Genomic DNA, 14,473 nt, shown 5'->3' on the forward strand with positions numbered 1-14,473 from the left:
CTGGTCCTTTATCTACTTTCAGCACACATCTCCCATCCGGAGCGATCAGGGGGAGGGGCGGGATGGGGAGGGAGGGGAGTGGGGACCGTGGAGGGATACTGGGGACAGGACATTGATGGTGGAAAATGTACACTGGCAGGGGGACGGGTGTTTGATCCTTGTGTGACTGAAACTCAAGCATGAAAGTTTTGTAACTGTAGCTCACAGTAATTCAATTAAAAAATAATAATATAATTTTTTTAAAGAACAGGTACATACTCGAGGGAATGAAAAATTGCTTCTTCGTCCTCTAATAATGACATGCAAGGGAGTAAAGCATCCCCTTCTCAGTCTAATGCACTTTCAGTGTGTCTAGCTGTTCAATTTGTGGATTTCTGGATAACTAATTCCATCGGACAATCAGTCTTTTTGTTGGTGCCATTGCTGTTTCTGTTTGGGGGCTACAGGCACTGTGCTCAGGGCCTGGTTCTGCATTCAGGCATTGTGCCTGGCAGGCATGAGGGACCATCTGGGTGCCAGGGATCACACCTGGGTCCGCTGTGTGCAAGACAAGTGCCATACCTGCTATTACTCTGAGCCCTAGGCAATCACTCTTATTCTAAACATCAGAACACCTGTTCTTATTTCTCTTCCCTAAACACAACTTAGTTGGAGGATCTTCTTACAGAATTTTATATATTTTTTATTTTTTAAATATGGTAGGTTATAAACTTAAAAATAAACCATTCACATTCATTTTTAGATTATTAGTATAAGTTTTGAACTAATTGTATTGGTTTAATAGAGTCTTTGGTCCTACCAGTGGCAGGGGAGGGTGGGAGGGCCACCCCTGGCGGTTATTAGGGGCTATTTCTGGCTCTGTGCTTGGGAGTGAGCACTGGTGGTGTTAAGGGGACCGTTTCTACCCTAACCCCCATACTACCTCTCAGGCCTAAGAATACTTGAATTTTGAAGATAGGCATGGATTGCAAATCTTTTGCTTTTCCAGTTATATAACCCGAATCAATATTCTTTGATTGCTATTATAGTCAGCAAGAAACAGAATCCTCTTTAACTGAATGAAAATTTTGCAACAAGTTGATGAGTTTACTACTACACTTTTACTTATATGGGCCGTGTTAGAGATCAGGAAAATCAGCATCACTTAATTTAATAGGTCCCGTTTATTCCAAGAGAATTTTTACAACAAAAACTGGCTCATTGTGTGCTGCGGGTTAGTATATGTCATTAGTCATGCCTCGGAATGTCAAAAAAATATGAGGATATGAGAAAAGGGGAGTGGAGAAAAATTATTTTTCATTTTAAACCTTGGGATGATTAAACATAAAGTAAATGCTAGGCAAGATCTTGCATATGGATTTGGGTTTAGTTTCATTTAGAGTATGTATTTAGGCTGGGTCATCTTGATAGTTTTTTGCTTTCAACCTATAAGGAAAATTTTTAAGGGAGCACATCTTAAATGGGGGCATCAGAAGGCTTCTGAGAGCGGTCCTGAGAGAGAGGTTAGGCAGAGCAAAGGCAGCTGGGTGCCTATTGGTTACGTGGAGAAATAGAAGCTATGGACCTTGGTGAATGTCTCCCAATTTACAGAAGAGGAAAGTGTCTTCAGCATATTCTGTGGGGTTCACTATTTGGCTCTGAATCTCAAGTAGACCTTTGACTCGTGTTTCTTTGATTCCATAGAAAGCTAGAACTTTCTCTTAACAATGTAGGGCTCGAGCGATAGCACAGCGGGTAGGGCATTTGCCTTGCACGCAGCCAACCCGGGTTCGATTCCCAGCATCCCATATGGTCCCCTGAGCACCGCCAGGAGTAATTCCTGTGTGCATAAGCCAGGAGTAACCCCTGAGCATCGCCAGGTGTTACCCAAAAAGCAAAAAAAAAAAGTAATTGAGGCTATAATACATGTTAAATATAATACATATTAAATATATACCTTATACATGTGCAGTACATTTTGCATAATCTGTGTTGAATAGTCGTCACTGCCTTTTCTACTTTTGAGGCTGAGCGAAGAAGAAGCAAAGAGTTCTACAGCCTGAGAGGGAGCTCAAGGGGCTGGGGCACGTGATTTGCATGCCGGAGTCCTGGGTCAATCCCCACCCCGATGTGGTCCTCAATCACTATGAGGATCAACCCCAACGTACCAAGCCAGGAGAAACCCCAAACCCCATAGATGTGGCAAAGAAAGGAGAAAAAGATTTTTCAAATGGCATTTTGAATCCTAAATTTGGTTACTAGTGAGTGATCAATAATAACTTAAAAGCTAGTGGTCTGTGGTTGCTTTTTAATTTTTTCCTACGTTATATTAGATTAGCTATTTTATGTTGTTGATGAATGCAGAATTCTTTATTTTTAGTAGGGCATATTCAGATCTGAGAACACAGAATTTCCTTCTGACATGGTAATTAGCCACAAGAAGAATACAAGTTCTTTTTGAGCTAACCAACCCTAACTAGTACTTAACTTCTGATGGGTGTTGTCAGTATTAATAAATAGGCAAAAAAAAAAAAGATTCAATGAAAGAAAAAAGATTCAATAGAGCCATTCCTTTTTTAACCCAAACTCTAACCTAGTTGGCTCTTTGGAATCTGGGTATCTTTCTAAATAGTTTGAATTGGGCCAGAGTGATGGTACAGCTGGTTGGGTTCTTGCCTTGCACGTGATTGATCCGGGTTTGATCCCCATTACTCCTGAGCACTAGCCAGGAGTGATTCCTGAGCACAGAGCCAGGAATAAGCCCAAATAGTACCACCAGGTGTGGCCCAAAAACAAACAACCAAAAACATGATTTGATTTAGTTGATCCAAATGTCTTAATTATGGACTTTTCCCCTAAAGCTCTAAACTACTTGGATTTTCAGGGAAATCTAATCCTTCTATGCTAATTCATGGATACAGTGCCCTGCAGCAGTGGTGAGGGCCAGGAAAGTTTAAAATCTAGTCTTTTTTTCCTGCCATGTCCTGTTGTTAAATGTGAAACGTGTTTTTCAAAAATTAAGTGAACTTGAACTTCAAAGGGGCCAAGTTCAGTATGAACCATGAAATTTGATGGAGTTTCTAAACATTCTAAGACAGAGTCTTCCAACTCTGGTCACAGTTGCTGGTGTCACATGACTGGTTGTTTTCTGCCCTTGGAAACCAACAGCCTTGGCTTGGACACCGTCCAGCACCCTCCAACAGAGAGGCAAAAGAAATGGGACAGTTTGGTATTCGAGGATTTTTCCCCCTTTAAAAAAATAAACTCCTAATTCAAGTGTTCTCTATCTACTTTATAAGAAAGAGCAGAAAGTCTTTTATGCATGAGCATCTTGACGAAAACGACAGCTAGTGTTAATATGGGGATGGTAATGTTGACTGCTACAAGCTCCCAACTTTTACTAGTGCAAAAACTAGGATAAGTTTTAACTGCAATAACTCATATCAGTCCAATCCAGCATAGATAACTCTAACTAGGTAGAAACGATCACCTATTTTCTTTTCTTTTTAGAAGGTGGGTGGAAAATGGGTCACACCTTTCAGTATTCTGGCTATTCCTGGTTTTGTGCTCAAGGTTGACTTCTAGCTATGTTCAAGGAACCACCTGGGATACCAGAGATTAAAGCTGGGTCAGCTGTATGCCAACACAAGTGTCCTGTACAATCTCTCTGACCCCATCAAGTATTTTGTGTTCTCTTGGGGCTGGATTAATTCCTGGAGTTTAAGAGAGTCCTGGGACCTAGCCTGAAGATAGGGCACCTCTGTTTCTCATTTGTCTTGGTCTGGACACATCACTCCTTCTCACATTCCATTGGAAATTACAAAGTGTGTGGCCCTATCTATGAGCAAGAGGAGATGGGAGAAAAGAAAACCCTTGGGCAGTCTCACTTTGCCTGGCGATAGAAGGAGGAGCTTGATTTGTGGTGGGCAGTTACCTGCCTACTGGGGGAACGAGCACTTCTACATCTTGGTGCACACCCTCCCTTCGCCCAGGGCTTCCCGTCCTTCCAGTCCAGATCAGCAGGCCAGCCAGATGGTGACATAAGAAAGTAATATGTAGGGCTGGAGCAATAGCATAGCGGGTAGGGCGTTTGCCTTGCACATGGCCAACCAGGATTTGATTCCCAGCATCCCATATGGTCCCCTGAGCACCACCAGGGGTAATTCCTGAGTGCAGAACCAGGAGTAGCCCCTGTGCATTGCCGAGTGTGACCTAAAAAAGAAAAAAAAAAGTAATATGTGGTAGAGAGGATCTGGCTCATTAGGTCCCTCTGGTCCTTGTGTTAGCTTGCATTCCCCTCCAAAAGCAGATCCCAGATGATTTGATCAGAAGTGACTGATGTATATAGTTACCCCCGAAAACACTGACCTCAGTGAGTGAGACAGGGAAGGTGAGGCAGCTAAATAGAGGCTTATTCCCAGCGAGGTACCACTATCGGTCTTGGGGTTTTAACTCCACTGGGGCCTCTGCGATCCCCGGTGGCAGGGGCACCTCGGAATTATCCAATTCCAAAGGTGAGGGGAAGCTGAAGTCTTTGTTCCCTAAAAATAGCAGTGGAGGGGCCGGAGTGATAGCACAGCGGGTAGGGCGTTTGCCTTGCATGCGGCCGACCCGGGTTTGATCCCCGGCATCCCATATGGTCCCCAAAGCACCGCCAGGAGTAATTCCTGAGTGCAGAGCTAGGAGTAACCCCTGAGCATCGCTGGGTGTGACCAAAAAGAAAAAAAATAGCAGTGGAATTATTCCGTCCTCATCCACTTTTTATTGGAGGGTGGCCCCGAGTCGGGGCATGAGAGACCCGCAGGCGTACTGGCTTGTAGACTAGATTCCAGTGGCCGGGGGAAGACCAAAGACAATGGCGTGCCTATGCTATCGTTGAAAGGCAGCAGTATCTGGTCACCTCCCAAAGGATGCACCAAATCTGGGTCCTCGAAGCACCAGCACTAGTTGCGTGCCTGAATCCAGCTGACTTAACTGACCTGCAACTTGTCTCTGGTTGTTCTCTTCCTACAGTGTGTCCAACGAGGAGGTCAAGACAACCAGCACGCACACCTCCGTGTTGGAGGGCGACGATGAGGCCGCCTTCCAGGAACGGCTGGCCCGGCGGGAGGAGAGACGCCAGAAACGCCTGCAGGAAGCGCTGGAGCGGCAGAAGGAGCTGGACCCCACCATCACAGACGGAGGCTCGTCGCTGCTGAGCCGCAGAGCCACCAACAGCACGGCCGACGCCGACGGCGCCGAGAAGGAGGAGAAGCGCGAAAGCCGCCAGGAGAGATACGAGCTGGACGGAGCCGGGTCCAAATCCTACCAGAAGAATGACTGGCGGGACGCCGAAGCCCCCAAGAAGGAAGGAAAGGAAAAGGAGGAAGAGGAGGAGGAGGAGGAGGCAAAGCCAAAGCCAGGGAGCATGGAAGACAATCAGGTAGAAGTGACCGCAGGAGAGAAACCGGCAGAGTCCCAGGAGGAAACGGGGGGAATGTCCTTGAATAATGGGCAGGTCAGTGCAGAGGAACCCGGGGCAGAGGCTGAGGTCACGGGCAGTGCCAAGGTGGAGGAGGAGGAGAGGGAGAGAGCCCAGGCAGAGAGGGTCAGGCTGGAAGCCGAGGAGAGAGAAAGAATTAAAGCAGAACAAGAGCAAAAATTAGCGGAGGAGAAAGCACGGCTAGAAGCCGAGGAGAAAGCCGCTGCTCAAGAAAGAGAAAAGAGGGAGGCAGAAGAGAGGAAGAGGAGGGAGGAGGAAGAGAGGAAGAGGAGGGAGGAGGAAGAGAGGAAGAGGAGGGAGGAGGAAGAGAGGAAGGCTGCAGAGGAGAGGCAAAGAATCCAGGCAGAGGAAGCAGAGAAAGCTAAGAAAGAGGAGCAGAAGCGTCAGCAGCAGCTAGAAGAGAAAAGACGCGAGAGGCAGGAGGAAAAGATCAATGGGGAAAAGGTAGATGCCAAAAAAGAAGGGAAGTGGGTAAACGAAAAGAAAGCCACAGAAGATAAACTCCCAACAGCTGCCCCCAAGAAACAGGTACAGTAAACATTTTGCACCCACCGTTTTAATGCCTGTGGCTGACAAGAAATGTAATGCACAGCCAGTCTGGACTGAGGTCACATTGCCATGGTGTGTGCTCCATCGGGTGGCAAAGCTCTTCATATTTTTTTTCCTTCAGCCATAACAATAGGCAAGCACAAAGCAATCCATTGATGGCTAAACTGCCCGTCAGCCACACTTATAGAGGCAACGGGGGGAATAAATTGCTCTGTGCTTGGTTGTTATGAACATCAGGGGGAAAAAATGAATGAAGATGTAAGTGTGGTGGCATTGCTCTGGCTTGGAACTCTGCCTGTATCCGAGAGCCTTCCTTTGCACAACTTACCTCTCTCCAAAGGTCTGCATGAGGCAAGAGACCAGCTCTCCTTGCCTTTCCCCCCATGTAGTTGGGAAAGAATCAAAATTTGTAAAAGTTGCAGTAGGAAATTTGATCTAAAGATTTGGCCGTCATCTTGAAAAAGCAAAAAATTAATGCCTTGAAACGAATCGGTCAGAATGAAGTGGGGAAAACCCACTTGGGACTTTTCTGAAAACTGGCAAAATAGGGGCCAGGTGTAGGACCATTTCCTTGCACACGGCTGACCGGGGTTCAATCCCTGGCATCCCCCGAGCACCGCCAGAGGTAATTCCTGAGCGCAGAGCCAGGAGTCACCTCTGAGTATCTCTGGGTGTGACCCCAAAGCAAAACAAAGAACTGGCAGAACCCCAACTTGCCATCATGTAGACCTGAACTTAATGCAGCCTTGCAGGAAGCTCTTCGGCCCAGGAAGCCTCCGAGTAGGCCGGCAGTGAAGAGCGTGTATTTTGTGCCTTTTCCCATCTGGCTGACCCAGATGAATTCAAGTGGCACAAAGGAAAATGGAAATTATTGGGGTGTTTGAAAGTTACCAAAGATTTTTGTTCCCTAAAAATCTCCTGTTACCAAAGATGTTATTTATCTGCAAGGCTGCATTCAAAGCCCGGTACTAACTCTCTGCGTGGAGTGTTGTGGGGAGCGCGTGTGGGAGGCGTGGGCAGCATATCCTCTTTGGCCAAACTCTCCCCTCTGCCTGCATGATGCTGCTCTTGTCTTTCACTCCTGCTTCTTACAAGGGGCTCATGACACAGCCACGGTTGACGAGAACGAGAACAAAACACCACCACACCACACCCCACCCACCCCAGGTTTGTAAATTAGGCACAAGAAGCACCAGTCACCGACACATGCTAGTTATCTAAATGCCTAGGTATCTAAATCTAAACGTCACGCCCCCTCCCCAGAGAGCGGGAGGGTGGTGGGGAGGAGCCCGCGTTGCTGTGTGGAGGCACGGGCACCAGGGGGCGATGCGGAGACGGATGAGGGCACCGCCAGCCTGCCACGCCAGGGCCGCATGGGAGCACGGCGCTCTGGGGGGAGCCGGGCGGGGCTTCTGTTCCATGAGTGATCTCACCATTCTTGGAAACGGAAAAAGGGAGAAGAGAAAGGGGCCAAAGTGCCAGCTAAAAGAGAACAGTCCCAGGAAGACAAGCCTTCCTACAAAAAAGAAGAGGTAAATAATGTTGACAGAAACGCATTCTTTTATTTATTTATTATTTATTTATTTATTTTTGCTTTTTGGATCACACCCAGTGATGCTCAGGCATTACTCCTGGCTGCTCAGTGTTACTCAGGAATCACTCCTGGTGGTACTTGGGGGGATGCCAGGGATCAAACTCGGGCCGCTGCATGCAATGCAAACGCCCTACCTGCTGTACTGTTGTTCCGGCCCCCATAAGCCCATTCTTGAGCAGAGCAGCTATTCGTGACATTTCAGAGCCATGATCTGAAAAACCATCATAACCTCAATTCTAGTGTTTCGGTGGTTGTTTGTTTTTGTTTTTGTTTTCAATTTTGCTCATGGCCCCTCAGAAGGATAACATGCGCTAGAACACCTCAGAATTCACTTCATTGTGTTTCACTGACATCAAGTAGAAAATAGCAGAGGGCCAGGCGGATAGTCCCAAATTTTGCCTTTCTGCCATTCGGAGGAGGTTGGTAAAGCTTGAACGACACTGCTCTGGCCCCTCTTTTCTGCCTTCTATACTCAGTGCTCTTTCCCTGCCCGCCTCCAGCCACCCTGCCTTCATTTCAATCATGAAACCTTCAGATTTGGGTTGATTTAACTTTTTGAAGGGTCCTCCCATCACACACACACACACACACACACACACATACACACAAATACACACACAATGCTCTCAGTCGAAAATCCGATGCACTGAAGAGGATATTTGATTTTCAAAGGAAGTCTTTGGCCTAAGATTCTGCATTGCATTTCTGAGGCACAAACAGGCTGTGGGCTGCTCATCTGTTGGTAAGTAACAGTCAATGGTGCTGGAGACTGAACTTAGGTACCACTTCAACCGAATGCCACCTTATATGGGCTCCGAGACATCCTAAAAAGAAAAAAGAGAGAGAGAGAGAGACAATTTCTTAACATCCCTAATACTGGAAGGTGGTAAAACTAAATTTGCAAACTATAAGGTCTAGAATTGCTTTGTCTCTGGGACAAAGTTGGGGTTATTGGGTGTCAACTCTGAGACGCTCCCACTATATTATTCTGTCTATTATGGCATTTAATAAGAACCTCACCCCCCCAAAGAGTAATGCATATTTAGGAGGCAGATGGCCAGATTCAATATGGAGATAGTTGTTTCCTTAGATGTGTTTTCCTAAGAGACACGTGACAAGTAAGACCCCCCAGGTCATGTTACCTCTATTTGACTTAAGATCCGGTTTCCTCCCTGTCTCCAATGGAAGACTTGGTGTTTTGGGGGGCGTGAGGGGATGGGAATACTGCCCCTTCAGAGGCTAAGGATGTTGGATGCTTAATGACCGGAAAACTGAATTTGCCTCTATTGAAGCAGCTGAGAAAATATTTGGATGTGTGAGAAAAAAAAAAAGCCCTATTCTCATGTCCTAAGTGAACAGCACCTACAAAGTCAGCTACCCCACAATGGAAGTTCCCGGGAACACCCACAGAAAAGGTGCACGTGGATTGTTTGCTAAAGCTGGTGTCTTCTGGTGCATGTCTTTAAACCCTGAAAGGAAGGGGCAGGAAATAGCTGCCTGGATGCTTTGTTTAAAGTGTAATTGAGTTCCCTAAGATGTACTTCGTTTTTTACCAAAGTCCTCAAGGTATCTGTTGAGGCCTTGAGCCAGGTGCAGCTGACTGCCGCCCCCCCCTCCCCCCAGTGCTCCTTCAGCCTTGTTGCAGATCAGCTCCCCTTCAGCCCTTCACGTAGATCTGACCCTTCCTCGCTTCGCCCTATGGCCTTCCCGCTCCCCTGACGTTGGGGGAGGGTGGAGTGTGGGGCCACACCGAGTACTGCTTCAGGGCTATTCTTGGCTCTGTACTCAGGAGTGACTCCTGACAGTGCTCGGGGGACCATGAGTGGCAGCGGGGGATTTGATCCAAGGCCAGCGGCGGGCCAAGCCAGCACCTTACCTCTTGTACTATCTCACTGACCTCGCACTTTTGACCTCGCTTTTCACACCAGCTCCAATTAGCTCGGCCATTGGCTCCAGGCTCAAAGGAGCCCTGTCCTTCCCCATTTCACAGTGTGTGCTTACATTATTCCCTGACAGAGCTCCCCCTCCCCAGGGAATTGTGTTGGCTTGTGCACACGGTTCTAAATCATGTTTTACACAATGTCACCATTTTAAACAACCTCCTTCTTCATTTCCCTTTTTTTTTTTAAAAAAAAAAAAGCCTTTCCTTTCAAGAAACTGCAGGATCTGTCTACCGCAAGTAAACACCAACTCTGTATGAGCCTTCTTCGAGAAGCCTTCTGAAGGCCTGTGCCATTCACCCAGTACCTTTCAAATAACCTTCTTTCTCCCACCGCAGTTTAACTCCGTGGCAACAGATTACAAATGATCCGCAACCTTGGAGCACAACTTAGCTTTTCTTTCTCTCCTCTCCTAGTATAAAAATGCCCCCCTTTTTTAAGGCTCTTTGCCCCAGAGCTATTTCTGCCGCCCCCCACCACACACACACACACACACACACACACACACACACACACACACACACACACCTCCCTATCTCAGCAGAGAAAAAGTCTCCTGCAGAGTTTATGTATAATATTGAAACTGATATTCAATGTCCTGTGGGTTGAAACTTCTCAAATTACCATGCAAGTCATGTGGGGGGGAGGGGGGTCTTCTCTTCTCAAATGAGGAATCTGACTCAGAGGGTTTCTAAGGTGGAACCTGAGCTCTCTGGTGAGTCTATATTGTCTGGGAATCCCCATGTCTGGTGCAATGGCATCCGGGAGGTAGAGTTGGACCAGATAAGCAGGGAGCCTTCTGAATCTAAGAAGAGTGTATTCAACCTACTCTAGAGCACTGTGACCCAGTTTGTGTCCCTCTCCTGCAATCCAGTAATGCAAAGCAAGATCCTGTAGAATAAGACAAATAATACACATACAGTCCCCATGTATTGCTTACAAGTAACTCAAATGCAACGCACTACAAATTACACAAAGCTTTAGCGATAGCAAAGAGAAATAATACAAAACCAGTACGGGATAGGTCTGAGGTCGGTGTCCCCAAACTCTCCCACTTGGCCTTAGGGAGTCTTTTGTGTATGGGCGTGATTTCTCACTCTGACCTGCTCCAACACCAATGTGTCCTCTGATTGTCACTGTCACTGTCACTGTCATCCCGTTGCTCATGGATTTGTTCGAGCGGGCACCAGTAATGTCTCTCATTGAGAGACTTATTGTTACTGTTTTTGGCATATCCAATACGCATGGGTAAGTTGCCAGGCTCTGCCGTGCGGGCTCCATACTCTCGGTAGCTTGCTGGGCTCTCCGAGAGGGGCGGAGGAATCGAACACGGGTCGGCCGCTAATATTCAGGGTTCTGTCCAAATGATCACATGTGGCCTGAGCTGTGCATACGGGCATTTGTTTTTCTAAAGCACGTTAGATCTTTTAGGATTCTTAGCGTTTTATTCATCCATCAGCACAGATTGTCTATGTGGCAACATTTGGAACTAGAAAATCCAATACTTTTCCCAGGGGACTCAGATTCCACAAGCTTGAGTTGAAGCTGCTGTAAAATCCAATCTACTATGCTCTTCAAAATAAAATTAAAATCACTTTAGTTGTTCATTTCCCAGAAAGAGGAAAAAAATAATTTCCAGCTAAACTTAAATTATCATTCACTCATCAGGACTTTTTTCCTCAGAAAGTTTTCCAAAGAGAATATCGTCAGGCTGTCTACCATAACCTTTGCCAATAGTGGCAATGCTTGATTTTTTTAAATGGGGGGAGGGTTCTTATGTTAGATCTGTATCATTTCACAAATCTACTTGACATACACTTTGGCCAGTGAGTCAGATAGCTTTGTGGAGAATGAAAATCTCTCTGACTTTAAAATAGGAAAAACAAGTTAAAAAGAATTTCTCTTTGTGAAGTGTTTCACAGACCCAGAGATTTGACTCAGAATCATTTTTCCTGCGCTCCCAGAAGTGGCATCTCCTCATTCCAAATTTGAATCCTCAGATACTTTTTAAGTAGGATATAAAATCATGTCTATGGTTCCCAGGGGCAGCGGGGAGGGGGGGGATTCAGTCCTGATAGAACAAGACCAGAATAGTGCGCACCTGCTCCTTGCCTGCCCAGTGAAGACTGACCTATTATTGGGCCAGGCCAGCTGACAAGGAGCCACGGTCAAGCTCTAGGACAAGCCCAACGCATCCTTCTCTTCACCTCAGGCCCTTGCTCGGGACTAGTCAGGAGCCAAGAGGTCAAAATGGCAAGATGAAGAATTAGGAAGGGATCATCTAGTCCAACTCCCTTCTGTTATGTCTGTGGAGCCAGATTCAAAGAAAAATATCTTGTTCGTAAACAGCACCAGGTTAGTTTAGATGATCTAAAACTAAGACTCCAGATTCCTTCTAGTCAGAGCTTCTAGTCAGAGCTCCCAGAGGGTATGGCGGAAAAAAAGGAAAAAAATAGTCCCCCATCTTCCACATGTTCATGGGTTATCCTACCTATAGACACCTTGGAGAAAGATGAGGGTTTTAACTGGTTAGTTCAACGTGGGAATAATTGTCCCTTTGAGTGATCTAAGTCAAAAGATGAAATGAACTATGGAAAGCTGGTCAGGAAAGAGCAAAACAAAGGCACTCTGCTTAGTGACGCATGTAGCTTGGCAGCCAGGTGCAGAGAGGATTCGAAGAATAGTAAAAAGAGGTGAGTGATCAGTATAAGATGCTTTTCTGCAGATTTCTTCAGACTGTTAGAGCTCTATCACTGTGTGACAGGGCTCTAATGCACCTTCCCACTTTCATGCTCACCTTTTAAGAATGGGTGAAAGAGCATCATAAAGTAACGTTAATTCCTTTACCCCACCTTCCAAAAGAGATAGACCTCAGTCCCATTGGAAATCATCTGTCTCGTTAACTATGAGGAGCTTATAATACAAATCCCATAGAATAGCAAAGTTAACACTTGCCTGCTTTGTATCACTTTCCTCTCTGCAATCACAAAATCCCTTCCAGAGACTAAATTATTGCCTGCATTGAAAGTTAAGAAAAATTTGAGCATGTTTCCCACTGCGTTCTGGTGGTTTAATAACTACACAGGCAGTACCAAAGGCCTCTGAGTCATCTCTCAAAGGTAGGGTTATTAGAACTTCTAGCCTCGGGATACTAGTCACTGAACTGAATAAAATGCAAGGGTGATTGTCCTCTGACAACCACCAAAATTAGCTTGTCAGATCTGGCTGACTAAACAGGTTGCCCCTTCTTTCCTCCCAGCATATCTGTGTTCTTCTTAAAGAAGCAACTCCATCTCAGGAGAAAGATGTCCGGGCAGGTGGTCCATGTGCCATTGGCCACGTGATTTACAGCTCACCCTAGCAGGAGCTACAAAACAGCAGCTCTAATGGGAAGTTCCCAGAATTCAATCATTTCCAAACGTGAACACCTCTGGTACCTTTGAAAATGAAAATCCTGGTAAAATCAGGGATTTTCTGGACTCCTAAGCTTGGGTTGGGGATTATCTGATTTTCTTAGTTTCTTGGGCTGGAATGATAGCACAGCAGGTAGGGCATTTGCCTTGCACGTGGCCGACCCGGGTTCAATTTCTCCATCCCTCTCAGAGAGCCCGGCAAGCTACCAAGAGTATCCCACCCACACAGCAGAGCCTAGCAAGCTACTTGTGGCGTATTCGATATGCCAAAAACAGTAACAACAAGTCTCACCATGGAGACGTTACTGGTGCCCGCTCGAGCAAATCAATGAACAACGGGACGACAGTGCTACAGTACTTAGTTTCTTACCTTGGTTGTACAGAAGTTGGAGGACCTCAGTTCTTCCACATGAGTCTCCGGTGGTTTATTTCACATGGGTTTTAATGACACCCTAACAACCTAGGGTGTTATTTTGTCATAGTCACCAACACCTAATACAATTTTTATCATTATGTTTCTTCCCAATATGTACTGTTGGTTAGGTCAAAGATGAGAAGATGAAAAAGGACAAAGAGCCCAAGGGAGAGGTGAAGAGCTTCTTGGATGGGAAGAAGGGATTTACAGAAGTCAAGTCCCAGAATGGAGAATTTATGACCCACAAACTCAAACCCACTGAGAATACTTTCAGGTGAGAAGAGTGGTGAGTTAACAGTGACTGCATGGACATGCAGGAAAAAAAAAACCCGTCTCCTGGCCCGTGTCTCCACACAGAAACATGCCAAACAGGCGCCATATTTTTGTTGTGAGGTCATTGGCCATTGTCTGAGGGATACTCGGTGAGCACGCCAGGCTATCCATCACTAACTGAAGGCCAGCCATCTTTGCTCGGACAATGCTTAATCTGCTTTTTCCATTATTTAGCGAGGCAGGTCATGCTTGGCAGCCACATTTTTGTTCCCTGGCTTCCTAAGCTCATCTAAGATCAGCTTATTAGAAAACAGTATAAGAGTTAACATCAGGGATTTATTCTCTAGCCCGTCCGGCCAGCTGCCTCATCAGAGACAGTTCTCAGTATCATCACTGAGAATGTGTTTTCTTAAGGTGGTAAGTAAAGGTTGGCTAAAACTAAGATCGTTCTGAGGCCAAATAATCTGGAAACGTTGGGTTAAATCAAGTTAATCAGGGGCTGGAATAATGGTATAGTCGGTAGGACACTTACTTTGCATGCAGCTGACCTGGGTTTGATCCCTGGCACCCCTTATAATCCCCAGAGTCCTGCCAAGAGGAAGCCCTGAACACATAGCCCCTTAGCCAAAAAGCCAAACCAAGTTCATCAGATCTTCTTTCCAATGGGTCTGAGCACCGTTCGCGTTACTTTGTACAGAGAATATCTCTGAGGCAGACAGAGTTCAGGGGACTAATGCTCCTAAGACATTTTGCAAAGCTCTCTCTCTTTTTTAAAAATTATTTTCAAATGATATCTGGCAATGCTCTGGGGTTGCTCCTGGCTCTATG

General features: G+C 46.1%; 1 protein-coding gene across 13 annotated transcripts in view; it reads left to right on the forward strand.

Annotated features, from left to right (window-relative positions):
* Positions 1 to 14,473, forward strand: part of CALD1 (caldesmon 1) — a 212,817-nt gene that overhangs the window by 170,346 nt on the left and 27,998 nt on the right. For 10 of the 13 annotated variants that reach the window (XR_008630190.1, XR_008630188.1, XR_008630189.1 and 7 more), the window contains 3 exons: positions 4,993 to 5,989; positions 7,465 to 7,542; positions 13,501 to 13,646. Coding sequence is in view for 5 of the 13 variants with exons in the window: in XM_055138265.1 (XP_054994240.1) it covers positions 4,993 to 5,989; positions 7,465 to 7,542; positions 13,501 to 13,646 (1,221 nt within the window). In the remaining 8 variants the exon portion in view is untranslated. The remainder of the gene's footprint in view (positions 1 to 4,992; positions 5,990 to 7,464; positions 7,543 to 13,500; positions 13,647 to 14,473) is intronic. The other 3 variants (XM_055138279.1, XM_055138275.1, XR_008630192.1) reach the window with 2 other exon arrangements.

Source organism: Sorex araneus, chromosome 1 (genome assembly GCF_027595985.1).
Source record: "Sorex araneus isolate mSorAra2 chromosome 1, mSorAra2.pri, whole genome shotgun sequence".
In the NCBI taxonomy this organism is placed as follows: Eukaryota; Metazoa; Chordata; class Mammalia; order Eulipotyphla; family Soricidae; genus Sorex; species Sorex araneus.